Here is a 14,572-nt window from a genome sequence, read left to right as displayed (position 1 = left end):
GCTCGCTTGTACTTGCGAGTTGCAGCGCGCGGGAATAACTAAAACTTATTTTGCATTGTACTCGCAGTTCGCTTTGATCAGCTTCCTTTGTTTCTGAAGCGTGGATTGGCGGAAGAAGCTTTCCAGGTCCTTGATTTTCAGGAAACCGCGCCTCGACACCAACGAAAGAGGAGGGTTATATTGCGGCCTATGCACATTCGCTCGCGGGCGGCTCTCTTTGCACTACCCAGTTAGTGCCAGGGCTACGATGGGGGCGCTGGTGGCGGCGGTTTTCGCAGCGCCGCCTGGGCAGAGTCTGACGTCTATTACACGAGATGACGTAGTTTCTAAGTATTCCCGACCGGCCTAACAAGGAGAACCTCAGGAAGGAGAACGTTTCAACCACGAGACTCCTTTTGGAAACATTCACTGCAGCCTGAAGCTTCTTCTGTAGGGGAATATCTGATTGCGACGTCCTTTGTCAATAAATAAGGCGGAGCCAAATACAAAAGAATGGATTACCCATTACTACGGAGGGTAGGCAACAGACGTACCCATTACTACGGAGGGTAGGCAACAGACGGTCGAAAACTTCTCGGAATTCTTTTTACGCGGCTGTTGGCGTTATCATTTGGTAGCGTTAGCTACACTTGCCTAGCCGGAGCCGATTTCGCGTGGTACATCATGAGCCATGCTGCGCATGCGCGACGATAAGTGCGGAGCCGGCATCTCGCGCGCTCTGCGCCACCGCCGCGCGCGGTTCGCCGCTGCCGGTGGCGGAGAACGGGAGGAGTCGCGTCGTAGCCGGGCAGACAGACTGGCGCCGGTGCGCGCGACTCGCCGCTGCTGCTCTGCGCATTCGAAAGGGGTGACGCCGTAGCCCTGGCGCGCGCAGCTATTCGCCTTCGCTGTGCAGTCGCCGTCTAACAATGCGCTGGTGCCGCTTGATAGCGCCTGTGACTGGCGTTTGCAGGTGGGTAAAGGTACGTACACACTGGCGGAAAGCAGGCCGCGACGGCGTCCCGCCCGTCGCAAACTCCGCGCGGCCAGCACCGGCACGCTGTCCACATTGCCGGCGCGAGAGTCATGAGACAGGGGCAGACATGTCGAGGCGCGCCCGCCCGCCGGCTCGCGATTTCTCCCGGAAAGACGGAGAAGGGTGCCGCGGGTGAGGAGAACAATGTCTGGTTGCTATGACGACAGCCTGTGTGAGAAGAAGGAAGAGAAAAAGCACGCGCTTATTGGCGGTTTGCTTGCGCGGCAGCCGGCGGCAGCCGGCGGCAGCGGCACAAATAGGTCCCGGAGCGATTGCTTTGGCGGCAGAAATGCGTTGGCACTCCGCGGGAGAGAGAGAGAAAAGCGGCGTCTCGCGAGCGGTGAGCGGCGCGCGGGAGAGTGCCGCGCTAGCCGCGCCGCCAGTGTGTTCGTACCTTAAATCATGGAGAAGGAGAGCGCAAATGCTGCTCAACGGCGCAGAAGAGCCGAGAAGCTTATGTCATCGGATCCCGAAGTAGTTGCCTGGCAACTAGCGGTTCAGCGTACGAAGAATGAAGAAGCAACCTGACGTTGAGCAAAAATAAATATGGGTGTGCCACATAATATGTATACCGTGTGTGTGTCATTGGAGCAGCAGTAAGCATGACAATCAAGCTAATCCTAGACAATCTGGAAAGCTCAGAATAATCAGCTGAACCTTTGCTAACGCTACGTATATCCTGGCATATCCGAGCTAAGCCACTGCAATTTTAAATGCGAAGCATTTCTTTGCGAACCTCTGGCACTTTGAGCGTTTCTATCTACGTATCTATCTATCTATCTATCTATCTATCTATCTATCTAGCCGCCTACGTCTGGGTGCTCTCATGATCGCCTCCTTAACTTGGTGTAGACCAAAATTTGCATGGGAGGGTAAGGGGACTTGAAAAATATGACTGCCTGGTCATGACATGAATAACGTTAAAATCTTGTCGCGTACGTCGTCAAACCCTTTCCACTTGACACGTGTGGCACATACCCGTTTACCACGGGCCGCGGTGTACGGGTATGCGCCACAGGTGATTGACAGTTTATATCTACCCAGGAACGGCGAGAACTGAAATTGTTAACTTAAATGCTAGAGTGTTAGGGAAATCCAACATCGGCAGCGTTGACTCAACGAATGGAAAAAATGAAAATTAGGATCCCAGCAGGAATCGAACCCAAGCATTCTTCGTGGCAATCAGGTATTCTACCACTGAGCCACGCCAGGTCTATAAATTGGTTTGGAAAAACAGCCTACGCAGGCGTAATATCGGTGCAACGTCAATTGTGGTTGTGGTGCTGGCTATCTAATTTTTCAAGAAAGCACTAAACACTACATTATACTCCTACGATGTCTACTCCTACGATACAGGCGTCATGCCAGATTAACGTCTGTAGTTCCAGTGTTGGCTCCGGTTTTATAGCAGTCTAATAAATATTACGTTTGTATTTCTATGATTCAGCAAGCTATATTGAAGCATTGCTCGACCCCGGAGGAATACATTAACGAAAGTTACACATGATATCCACATCACCGCACCGTAAAGTGTACTTAGTCCGCCAGAACGACGCAGTGTCCTCTTCATTCCTTACGAAGCTGGGCGATGGCCTCATGCTGACCGAGGATGATGCCGGATTGATTGACAGTCGCTTTGTAGACTCGGCTACGTAGGCCACATACGCCCAGGTAGTCTACAAATACGACAAACACCATCCACTGATGTTGGTCTACGTTGCACTATCCAGGCCTACCAGCCTCGATGGCCTATACCTCACCGACGCGAAGGGTGGCTTCAGGTTGCGACATGTCGCCGGTTCTGTGGACAGAAAAATTGTCGACGAAATGACCGAGGCATCCACGAATTCCAACAGCTCTACTATACCACATACTTCACTACACGTGGACCCCTCGTCACCACGATGACGACCGGATCCTATAACAAGTCATGACCAGGTGCTGGTGCTCACTGATCTCGGTGATGATGCCCTTGTTCAAGAACTGTGAAGAACTTCTTGCACACATGCACACGGGTTCGTGAAACGTGCGTGCGTTCTCGGGGCACGTATAAGCACTACATGTCAGCTTACCGCTGCTGGTGTTGGTAATACCCACGTTGCCATTGGCAGCCCAACCGTAAACAACTGGTTATATAACACATATGCGACTCTTCAACATATATAAGTGTGCGTATAAAATTTATACAAATCTTTAGCGTCATTTTGTAACGAGTCGCTCAGTAAAAAAAAGTTACGCCACAGTCACCTACCCGTCGCATGCTTCGCATAACATCGACTCCCAGGGTACGTGGGATCTGCCGAATTTTTTTTTCATATAGTTTAATACCTCGGAACGGTCAGAAAGCGTCCATCGTTTGTTGCGAAACGGTAAGGCGCGTGTTATCAGTCGAAACGCGTCATGTTTTGGAATCGAGATGCCGAAAGCGCCCAGAGGGGGCGCGCACCTTCGGTTAAAGAAGTCCCCATCTACACTTTGTCACTCGTGCAAAGCAGGTCTGCATGTTTATAAGGCCGCGCATGCTCCTGCGCACATCACGTCAGAGCCCGCAACTGCCCCAAGGTGTCGCCCCGGAGCGCAAAGGAACGAGCAAGGCAGGGAGAACGTGTTTTTCGAGGCGACAGATAAGTGTTTTTGCATGATTTGAGCTTGCCTCTCTCTGTAGCTTTATGAGTACATAAGGCGCTAGCGTAAAGCTTGATGGGGTCTATTACGTTGTACGGTCTTTTTATGTGTTACTTTGTACTGTGTGTTTGTCCTCTGTCACAACGTGGTTGAGGCGTGCGCTTGGACTGACCACGTGCATGCACAGGTGCTTTGAAGTGTAGCGTATTTATTTATTATTGTGGTTCTTTTTTGCTTAGGGCAGTGTTTTTTAGTACGCCGTGGTATGTTCATGTGACAGTTTCCTAACACGTGGACATCGGTGAACTGATCTAGCCATGGTAAAAAAGTCACAGATTCGCCGCAATGGGCGAAGCAACGAATGCGATAGCCACAAATTAGAATGTCACATAAAGAACGGCAAGCAGCTGAGTACTTGCAACGCGCCGCTCGAGCGCAATGGACTGGCGAAAGAACACACACAGGATGACCGCGAACTAACAACGGTCAAAGCTCGGCACTTGCAGCGCACTGCACAAACACAAGGAATTACACTCGAAAAGAACGCACAGGTACACTCAGGACGAGCGCGAACTAACTGTTGCGGTTGTTACTTCTTCATGTTTGAGCAGCGCGCTACAACCCAACGCTCTTAGACTTCTTTTTTCTTTAAAACTGCGGCTCGTGGAGTGGCCCCTCCGCGTCTCCTGCCGCGCTGGGGCGTTAGACGAATCGGTTAGTTATTTATTATTATTTATTTATTATTTAATTTATTAGGCAAGGACGCCAATAAGGGGTCCACCCGGTACATAGGAGAATTAGCCACATATCACCATCGTCATCATCATCATCACTCGGCGTTCCACATCGTCAGACCCACGTAGATTCGGCTACATTTTTTGGCAAAACAAGACTCACCGCCGTAATTAGGACATCCGGAAAAAATACTTACTTACTGTGCACTTAAAAAATACTTTCTTCAGAAAAATGAACAGGAACACTAGCACACACATTGTTGTAATCTGTGCTTCGTTAAATATTGATTATATGTCTAACAAAATCATACTTGACATGGTTTACGTACTTCTCTGTATTTATATTTGTTGTATTGTACACATACAATCCCTTACATGCATGCAAAATGTTGCACGATACTGCAATCTACCTATCACAAATATGTTCCCGTTTTATATTTTGCTCCTTTTTTTTCTTCTTATGATTGAAGTGTACTTATAAAATATCTGCTTTGTTAAATCTGTTCCTTTAGATACATCTTTATTTAGACCCCCTACTAGGCAGTGGCTGTGGGTCTAATCAGTGTTGTGTATTTTGATGTAATAAGAACTTGAAATAAAAAACGATTGATTGATTGATTGATTGATTGATTGATTGATTGATTGATTGATTGATTGATTGATTGATTGATTGATTGATTGATTGATCGATCGATCGATCGATCGATCCCGTATATCCTGACTTACGACTCCCTATCCGCATAGCACTGTTTTTCTGGACGCCTCTTTTATCTCGGCAGAGTAAAAGTCTGTATGACTTTTATCGAAAATCAACATCGGTCGCGCTGTCTCTCGTGCTGAAAAAGGTGCTGCATTGTTATATTAAGCTCGCTTTAACGCTTTCCGAATGACTATCACTTTGTAGCGAAGATATGAGAGCCAGAATTATGTTCTGCAGCAAATGGTTGAATCAGTCAACACAGAAACTTGGAGGGACAAAGAGCGTTTAATGCTTGCCACGACGTTCAATTTCACAGAAGTGTTGGCGATCTGTTATTCGGACTCAAACCCAAGGCCGGGGAAAAGGCCCAGGTCTGGGATTCGGCCACGGTCTTGGCCATGGCTTAGGCAAGAGAAAGTAAAGCCCGCGCTCCTTCGTGGTCGGCTGTTCTTCGCTTGAAACCTCCACCTTCGGCAAGTCTGCATCAAAAGAAGATGGACCCTTGCTCAGACACTTCAGTTTATGTCGTTGAACAATAAAATAGATACATGTTATTAGTTGGCTCGCTGATTTGAATGTTTGAAAGCTGCAATGTAAATATAGAGGATGTCATAACCGATGCATATTTATCAGTGCACAGTTGCGGCACATCGGACGTCACAGTGGAGTTTGACAGAAATAGCCTTTGACATAGAAGCAGCAAAACAAACTAGAGAAAAGCAAGACACTTGGAAGCAGAGCTGTTTGCAGAAGTTGCCATGGAAACTTTATTGATGTCTCAAGAACAGTCGCAAGAATTGGAGTTCAGCCATCTTGGCTCCACATATATTTGCTTGAAGTTATTCTAATAGTTGAAGTGACTTCATGACTGCGAATTTGCGATAGGAAATGGCGCTGTAAACGAATTAATTTCGGAGAATTACATATGCTCGAAGAGATTACTTTTCTATCTCTGTTTAAAAAACTATAATTGCTTCCAATTTCAGATAGGCAAAGCCTAATAACTAACGTCACAAGGTAATTTGAGGCCCAAAACGTGAAGTTTAAGCAATTCTACGTAATGCGCACGATTTATCTAGTAGCCGAGTCCTCACTGCGCTAGAGCTATCTCTGGTAAATTATGAGGCATGCAGACAGCCTTTCCAAGCTGCTTTAAGAGGATGTCTTGTAGGCTTAAGTGACGTTTTATCGCATAATGAAGCAGCAGTGCAGGGTATAAAGGGATCGTGAGGAACTCAAGCGAGTCAATAAGCTTAATAATAGCGAAAGTTGGGCTAGTTGGTGGTTCATGCTTGGGATGTAAAAACAGCGCAAAATATAGACAAGGACAGAGGAAGAGACGACACCGCGCTGATGATTGAATGATGAGCGCGATGTCGTCTCTTCCTCTGTCCTTGTCTATATTTTGCGCTGTTTTTACATCCCAAGCAATAAGCTTAAATCCTAATTAGGAAGTTTTTACCGTTGCTGCACAGTGAATGCTCTTCACCTTAGCTCAGCGATGGTATTTCGTATCTTACTTCCCCTGAACACAGGCAATGGCTATTAGTTCATATGTCGTTTACAATAACCACCGTGTGAACAATCTAGCGAGACAAAATTTAAATACCTTTTTTGTCGATAACCATGCAAAATTTTGCCTTCGTGTGCGCTCTGTCGTTAATGAGGATTGATATGGCTTGCATGTGCTGTCAAAATGTCGAGGCTATTCCCCTCCCGACGTACTATGAGCCTTTACTACCCACTTGTTTACTCTCAAATTGCAGCACAGTGATATGTGGTTGCACATAGAGAACTCATTTTTCACCGCTGTTTAACTTCAATAAAGAAGCTTTCCGCTTTATAGCACCCCGCAGTACACATATTAAGGGCAAGGATTTATTTGAAAAGCTGAACGTCCTCAACATTTACAATTTGACATCGCCTTCATCATGCATCAAATACTTTAGTTATGAAGAAGTCGACAACAGTCTCGCTGCGCCCCTTACTTCACACCGATGGGAACGTATCGCTCTGTAGTTTTTTGCTGCCTTAGGTAAATTCTAATTACGGACATTCTGCACTAAACGTTTTCGCTACATCTGTTTGAATAAAATACACTTCACTGCAACCAACCAATGTAACATAGTTGCACGCGTTTCTTAAATAATTACAGCCCTCACTTATTGACAATCCACAGTATCCACAGTATGTCTACACAGTATTACTTTATTTCCTTCCCATCTTCGAGGCTTATAAGCGAAACAGAAAAATTGTTAGAAAAATTTATGTCTTATTATATGACATTTTTTCTCCTACCGTATTTTCTGGTTTTGCCTATTTCAGCTGAATTGTTTTATGGCATTTTACTGTATGAACTAGCCGCTGCCATAGAAATGTTTTTTATAACAATCGGTAGGCACCATATAACAGATATATTGGCAAAAGTGGTTTTTTTTTTTCAATGGTATACCTATGTTGTGGTAAACACTCAATTATCAAACTTTCAAGTCATTCGCCCTCTACTTGTCTTCCTCAAAAACCAGTAAAAATGAATAAATGCTGCTGGATTTAAGGAAAGTAATTGACAGGTTCACGCGCAATTGCGACTACCATCGTATTTTAGATCAATTCTTGTTAACCTGTTGACTAAGGCAAGATCTCCTGAAAAATGTAACACTATCGAACCTAGACGGCCAACACTTCATCTCATCGTCATGAGAGCGAGAGCATATATAACGGGCTGATCGATTCTGAAAGGAATTTAGAAACCATAATTCTCAGCAATCAATTCGCCGTTCATCTTGGGCTAGAACGCTACAACAAAGGTGATATCTGCATTATCGATAGCCTGGCGCAGCTGGGGACGAAATGATGCAAAATAAGGTGAAACACTGCCATGTGAGGTCTCACGAGCACTACTTGGCTTGTAACACTCGATTTGATTTTTTGCGCACTTCTCGTCTGTCAACACTGGCTCAGAGTTTACTTCAACGCTGGTCCTCCGCTGCCATGTAGCTCCTCGCATTGACCGTTCGGCGCGATCCGAGATAAAAAAAGAACAGAAAAATAAACGCAGTGTCTTAAAACTCCGGCCTTATTACTCTCGGTTCACTGCGGCTCACTGCCAACTTGTTTAATGATTTGTGGTCTAATGACGTGGTGAGTATAACATTAAACTCCCATCTGCACTAACCTTTCACTATGTGGTCCATTGGCTCAGGCCGGGGCCAAGGCTTAGGCCAAGGTAGAGGCTCGGGCTGAGGCCAAGGTCGAACCCATGGCCGAGGAATGTTGGGCCATGGTAGGGGAATCCAAGGATTCGGGTAGATCACGCGATTCTCCTTGCTGTTTTCCTCGGGATCAGCTGCTGCGTCGTCGGAGAAATAACAAGACCAGATGTTAGTGGAGCCGAAACGTCACCTAAACTTGAAACACAACAACCCTTCATAGGAAATCGCGCAAGTGCTACGACGAATGCTCTTTGTAAGTGCGACAACAGCATGGCGACGGATAAAATGACAAAGTTTTGACGTTGAGTTCTGCACGCATCATAAAAGCAGGTGTGAACACGTAAATGAAAATTATTTGTTCGTTTGTACTACAAACTACTCTTAACGCCACCTAAGGACATGTTCCAAGGTAAGGGCGCAGTCAGACGCAATGCAGAGTCTGTATACCGTTGGTTGTGCCCGTGCGCTACAACAAACTTTTCTGGCCTAGTGAGTGCCAGCTTGACCGGCAACATGCATTTCTGTGAGGAGCATGTACTAAATACTGTTAATAATAATATTCTTCGTGTTTCATGTCCTAAAACAACGATATGATTATGAGGGATGCCATAGTGGAGGGCTTCGGGAATTCTGACCATCTTGCGGCCTTTAACGCGCACCTATATCTATATGTACACTGGCCTCGAGCATCTCGCCTCCATCAAAATGCGGCCGCCGCAACTTGAATTCGATCCTGCGACCTTGGGTCAGCAGTCGAGCATCATAACCACTAGGCCAGCGTGGCAGTTTTCTTTAAAAACGCTATTGGGGCTGTAAACTCAATCATTCATGTTAATACCGCCAAATACATAGTGATATAAGTAAATTTATCCCCGCCTACGCCAAACGTTTCCGGTTGGTTTACGTAACCGGTGCTCGACCTACGGCTGCAACAAGACGAATCCACTGATGCAGTCAGTGTATGTCGAACGCACTGCTCTCGCGCCAATTCTTTGAACTTGAGTGCGGATGTTTGCCCACCCTTCAACAGAACTCAAGAAAGACACCTTTTTGACACGTACTATAAGTATGTGAAGATATTCATTTTACGCAGTATTGTGGCGCCACGGGCATTTTATTTGAATGGGTGTTCTTAAGAAGTTTGGAGCTTGTCACAGTGAATCTATTGAACCATGCAGATACAAGCCGACAAGGCTGTTAGTACAAAGAGTCTTTGCATATCTTTCTTGACATAGCGCAATAAAACATTGAATAATTGATGGACTGAAATAATACTCACTCATAGATGTGTCGCTTCTAGACCCCTTAGTGCCGCTGCCTGAACGTTTTAGTGCTGCCGTACAACTGCTTGCGAAGAAATCTTGGCACTGCTATACATATCAGAACGCACGTTTTTTCAATCAGAAATGCCGGTTATTTTAATGATTTCACCAAGTTGTCGAAGTAGAAAATCACATTGGTCTACATCCCGGCTCGACCTGAGGACTGCATGTACTGCCCGCACAGTGTGTAATTATGCGGGGTTGACGAGCTGAAGTGGCCCAAAACGCTTCCAGAGGTACCGAAGTTTGCCGGAAATGGAATAACCAATTCTGCACGTTTCGTTCAGATAAAACACAGGAGAGATCTGGGGCCACCTTTGGTGGATCTAGCCCGCGTATTCACTATTTCCTAACGTGACGCAACGATGCCTTTCGAGTTAATCGCGGCGCAGTTGTGGCGTGCGACCATGTCTCTTCGCACTGCTTTCCTGGGCTCATAAATATTGAGTAACTGAGCTCGTCTTATATTTCTCAAACACTCACGTTTTTCGGCGCCCCAGCACTGACCGACTAGCACCAATGCGATGGCGATGACGGAGAGTGACTTCATGATCGCTGCGTTTGGTATGCGTCTGCTAGAGCGAGTTACTTTCACGGTCTATAAACATGCAGCTGTTCCTTATCGGACCGCACGGACAACATAACCCTATCCGACGGTCCCCAATGGAAATGCTAAAGGTGTTCTCGTTGACAATACCTGAGACGGCTCGCCAACAGGCAGAGATAGCTGCTGATATGCGCGTCGCCGACAATGAGTCATTGTCTCGCAGAACATTATTAGGGCTGTGATTCCCGCTAACTCACGTGGACGATACGGAGCATTGTGTCGTCGTTTGCGGCACGCCTGCGCAATATTGTTACGCTACTACGTAGAAGATACAAACGCATTTTTACAGGTCAGAACTGCCGGCACGGCATAGCCTCAATTAGAGAGCAGCGAATTTCCGCCACCCACTAGGGGTCTCAACTATATAGAAGCAACCAGATTAGTCGTCAGAATCGTCCAATTTCGTTGTTTCGAGCCTTGTGCGGCTCAGTGCAAGCTTCGCCTGATTTTATTTTTTTTTTGACATAGAACGCACGAGCTTTGGTTTCACGTAGCCATATACATAGCTTGCATGTTACGTCATGGGCGCACAACATGGCTCCAACATGGCGGCTTAGCTGACGTCAAGGCAGTGTAAGCACGCGCCGATTAACTGCTTCAGTGTGATAACGACTTCGCTGAAGTGTTATTGGGCCTACGTACGTGAATAACGAAGGAACCAGCGTGCGAGGTACTGATAACACTAACGTGACATCACAAAATTCGCGTCCCGCCATGTTGGTGCTCCAACATGGCTGTTTCAGAGCCGTCAGGGCAAGCCATCTATATATCATTGCTGTGATAATTCATCGAGTAGCTCAAGCCAGAGTTTTGCGTGTAAAGGTGCAGGTGGGTTGCTGTTGGGGATATTTCGGTAGTATTTGTTCTTTTGTCGCGTAATCCAGTATAGACGAAAACCTGCGCACCTGCAGGAGCATGTTATAGATGGCTATACGTAAACACGGGTTCGATAAATGCGTGTTGTTTCGAGACATGCCAGGCGACGCCCTTTCCGTAACACAAAAGTAAGCATAACAAACACGGGAAAAACCGCGTGTGCGGTCACACGTATCTCTTGTAGTCTATCGTGCCCGCATTTCGCCGACGATAGCACTTCCCCGAGATTGCGCAAAACAAATGCAAGTCGATATCTCGACGCTTCTATCGACCACTTGTTTCTCGACGCAAGCAGAAAGATTGCCACTTTTACGGTCCGTATTGCGCATTCTCGTGTAAATTCACACTACGCAGCTCTCTTCTGGCTTTTCTGTACGACATTGTCTCGACATTGACTCGTTCGAGCGAATCCGTAGGCTTTATTCCGTGCCGTGGGCCATTCGCTATTGTTATGTGTAAACACAGACACCCGCGCCCACAACGCTGGGTGGTCACTCGCCTGTCCTTACCGCCGTTTATTCTGTAGGGCAAAACAATGCGCGCACAGGCGTCAGTGCGGATAGGGAAACCATATATACGTAAATGATGAAGTAAAAGCACTTTCACTCACACGTATGCGCTCATCGCAAAGAGTAACTATTCTCCTTGTCGCAAGAGAGAAAAAAATTAAGACAGCTTCGCATCAGCGGTGCCAAGCATGAAGGAAGTGCGGAGCTGGGCAGCCTTTTTTGTTTCTGTTTCGTTCCTCCTTTCTTTCTTTCTTTTGCTCTTTTCCAGTGTTCTCTGTCCTTTGCTTTGTTTCTTTATTTCAAATTATTTCTATTTTTATTCGTATTTGCTTTTCCTTTCTTTCCCTCGCTTTCTATTTCTCACTTGCTTTCTCTCTTTTTTTGTATTTTTATACGTGGTTTTGCCTACTTTACGCCAAGCGACGACAGCATACAACAGCCCGGGCCCCTAAAGTGCTATGCACTTGATATCATCATCAAGGTGCTCGAAGAACAAGAGGAAGGAAATTTCTCCTTGGCGCGAGCGCGGGCTCAATATGGTACAGATGGCTATGCTATACGTGGTTTTGCCAGGGTTACGCCAAGCTACATGAGGCGACGATAGCATACGACAGAACACGCCCCTAAAGTGCTCCGCACTTAAAAACGCCAGGCCTACGCGCAACAAGCAGCACAGTCACAGCAAAAGCCGGAACATCGCCCTTTCTATAGAGCCCGTCTTAGTGAGTGAGTGAGAACTTTATTGCATTACAAAAGCGGCAGACGCTGCACGCGACTGGAGGTCCCGCTACCTCATATAGGTGGCTCCACCCAGGAAGGTGCCGGAAGCTAGAGCCTATCGGCTATGTCCCGGGCCCTCTGGACTCCCCGGAGTTGGTTGCTGAGCTCCGCACAGCTCATGGCAGCTTTCCACTCCCTTGGGGCAACTATTGCAAGTACACTTGCGATGTGCCCGCTATGCCATAAATCGTCATTCTGCGAGAAGCGGGGTACCTGGTACACATCTGCAAGACATTATGCGCACCTTGTTAGTGCTATGGCTGATGGCGATGAAGCATTATGGCTTCACCATTGTAATGGGTGGGAAGCTTTAAGCGACCCACAGGCAGTGGCATGCCAACTCGGCCTCTCGATCGGCCGTATATATATAGACAAAGGCAAAATGCATAAATAAATGCATAGGCAAAAATCAGATGTATGCATTAAGGGACAAGGAAGGCAAGGTCACAACCAATATGGCTTGAATAGCTGCGGTAGCGGAGGATTTCTACAGACAACTGTAAAGCAGCCGAGACAGTCAGGATGATAACGTAAGAAGCAGTAATAGCCAAGAGGAATCTGACATCCCACCAGCCCTAAAAGGAATCCAAAGAGGCAAAGCCGCTGGTGAGGATCAAGGTAACATCAGACCTTTTGAAAGACGGTGGAGAGATTATGTTAGCAAAACTGGCCACCCTGTATAAGAATCTTAGAAGAATGCCAACATCATCTTGATCCATAAGAAAGAGGATGTCAAGGACCTGAAAAATTACAGGCCCATCAGCTTACTGTCTGTTGTCTACAAGCTATTTACACAAGTAATTGCTAACAGAATTAATACGACATTAATGTTCCATCAACCAAAGGACCAGGCAGGATTTTGTACTGGCTTCTCAGCAATAGACCATATTCATACTATCTATCAGGTGATAGAGAAATGCGCGGAATACAATAAAACCCCTATTGGCCTCGAGATCTTGGAGTGGCGCCCTCTCGTGTGTGACGTCAGAGCGGGGACTCTGCTCTCAATCGCGCTGCAGCAGCCGCTGCTCCTGTATGCGGATCGTTTGCTTCAGGCGGGAACTCTGTCAAACGAACAGCATCGCGACGGTCAACTAACGCCTGCAACGAATGTTTTCGAGTATAATCTTGAACTTGTTTTATTTGCGGCCCAATCGACAGGGCCAAAAAATCCCCCGGATGGCCGACGAGTGCGCCCATGCCACCGACCGCATTTCTGGTAAGAAAGTGAAACTATGTGTGAGTGTTCTCGCTCGTTATCTTGTTTCAGCCTACGATACTAATTAGTTCAGTAAGTGTGCCGTTCTCCCGCATCCACAAGTATGTAGGCAAAGCTTGTGAAAGGTCGCGGTGCCTCATCGAGGGCGAGGCGGTGTACGACGCAGGCCGCATTGTTGAATGCGCGGTCGAGGCCGTCAACGGTGGTCACATCACCGTCGCAGCTCTCGTCCTGCAAACAAGTGCGCAAGTGCCGCCTTGTTGCACACCCCCCTGCCGATGCCCATGATCGCAGTTTGTCTCGTAATGTTGGTTCAGTGAGAACGATATTACGTCGTAGTTCATATTAACACCGCACAGGGCCGTCGCATGGCTATTAGAACATAAAAAATAGTTAATCGCTGATTATACCACGCACAGGGCCACAGAGATTAACGTGGCAAAGGCAAGCTGGGTCGAGTTTCACGCCACGCAGCCTAACGAAAGGATTAAAGAGCTCCGCTTTTAAAAAAGTCTCTGCACTGCCTCACGTGAAATCTTTTAGATAATGTGCACTAAACAGCGGCAACAGGTTTCGCTTACGAATTTATGAGAAGCAGTCCGCTAGGCGCTAGCTTGCCTTCGTAAGTAAAATACGTATGTACACCATCCAAATGCAGCCATAGTCTCAGATAGCCTGCGCCGCTCAGCTGAGTTCACGATGCGCGCTTTCCTGCGAGGCGATTCGGAGGCCGCGTCGTCTGCTCCTTGTCTACTTTGCGGCAGGTTGTGAGACGGCACCGCACCTGGTGTAAATATGCTTATAGCCTGCGTGCAATAAACGGCTTAAGTTTTGGCGAGGCGCTTAAACGCGGTCACAAGCTTATTGCCACGTACGTTTCTTATTATCACTTTTGCTGTATTCGTTTTTTGCCCACAAAACTGTCACCAACGCTCAGCGCAAATAGCGCCTCATTGTTCGAGATGCTTCGCGA

The 14,572-nt window shown here is 47.0% G+C and overlaps 1 protein-coding gene across 2 annotated transcripts; it reads right to left on the bottom strand.

Moving 5' to 3' along the window:
* Nucleotides 1–5,342: 5,342 nt before the first annotated feature.
* On the bottom strand, nucleotides 5,343–10,296 carry LOC119400714 (protein TsetseEP). Of its 2 annotated transcripts, none has more exons than XM_037667708.1 (3): nucleotides 10,092–10,296; nucleotides 8,250–8,423; nucleotides 5,343–5,553 (listed from the first exon to the last, which is right to left on the bottom strand). In XM_037667708.1, the coding sequence occupies exons 1-3, from the start codon at nucleotides 10,156–10,158 to the stop codon at nucleotides 5,417–5,419; spliced, it is 378 nt and encodes a 125-aa protein (XP_037523636.1). In that variant the 5' UTR covers nucleotides 10,159–10,296; the 3' UTR covers nucleotides 5,343–5,416. The 2 variants fall into 2 exon arrangements, with proteins under 2 accessions (XP_037523636.1, XP_037523637.1); XM_037667709.1 differs by having other exon boundaries at nucleotides 8,250–8,420.
* Nucleotides 10,297–14,572: the final 4,276 nt, after the last annotated feature.

The sequence above is a fragment of the Rhipicephalus sanguineus genome, chromosome 7 (assembly GCF_013339695.2).
Source record: "Rhipicephalus sanguineus isolate Rsan-2018 chromosome 7, BIME_Rsan_1.4, whole genome shotgun sequence".
Lineage (NCBI taxonomy): Eukaryota > Metazoa > Arthropoda > Arachnida > Ixodida > Ixodidae > Rhipicephalus > Rhipicephalus sanguineus.
This window is presented reverse-complemented; position numbering and strand designations above follow the sequence as displayed.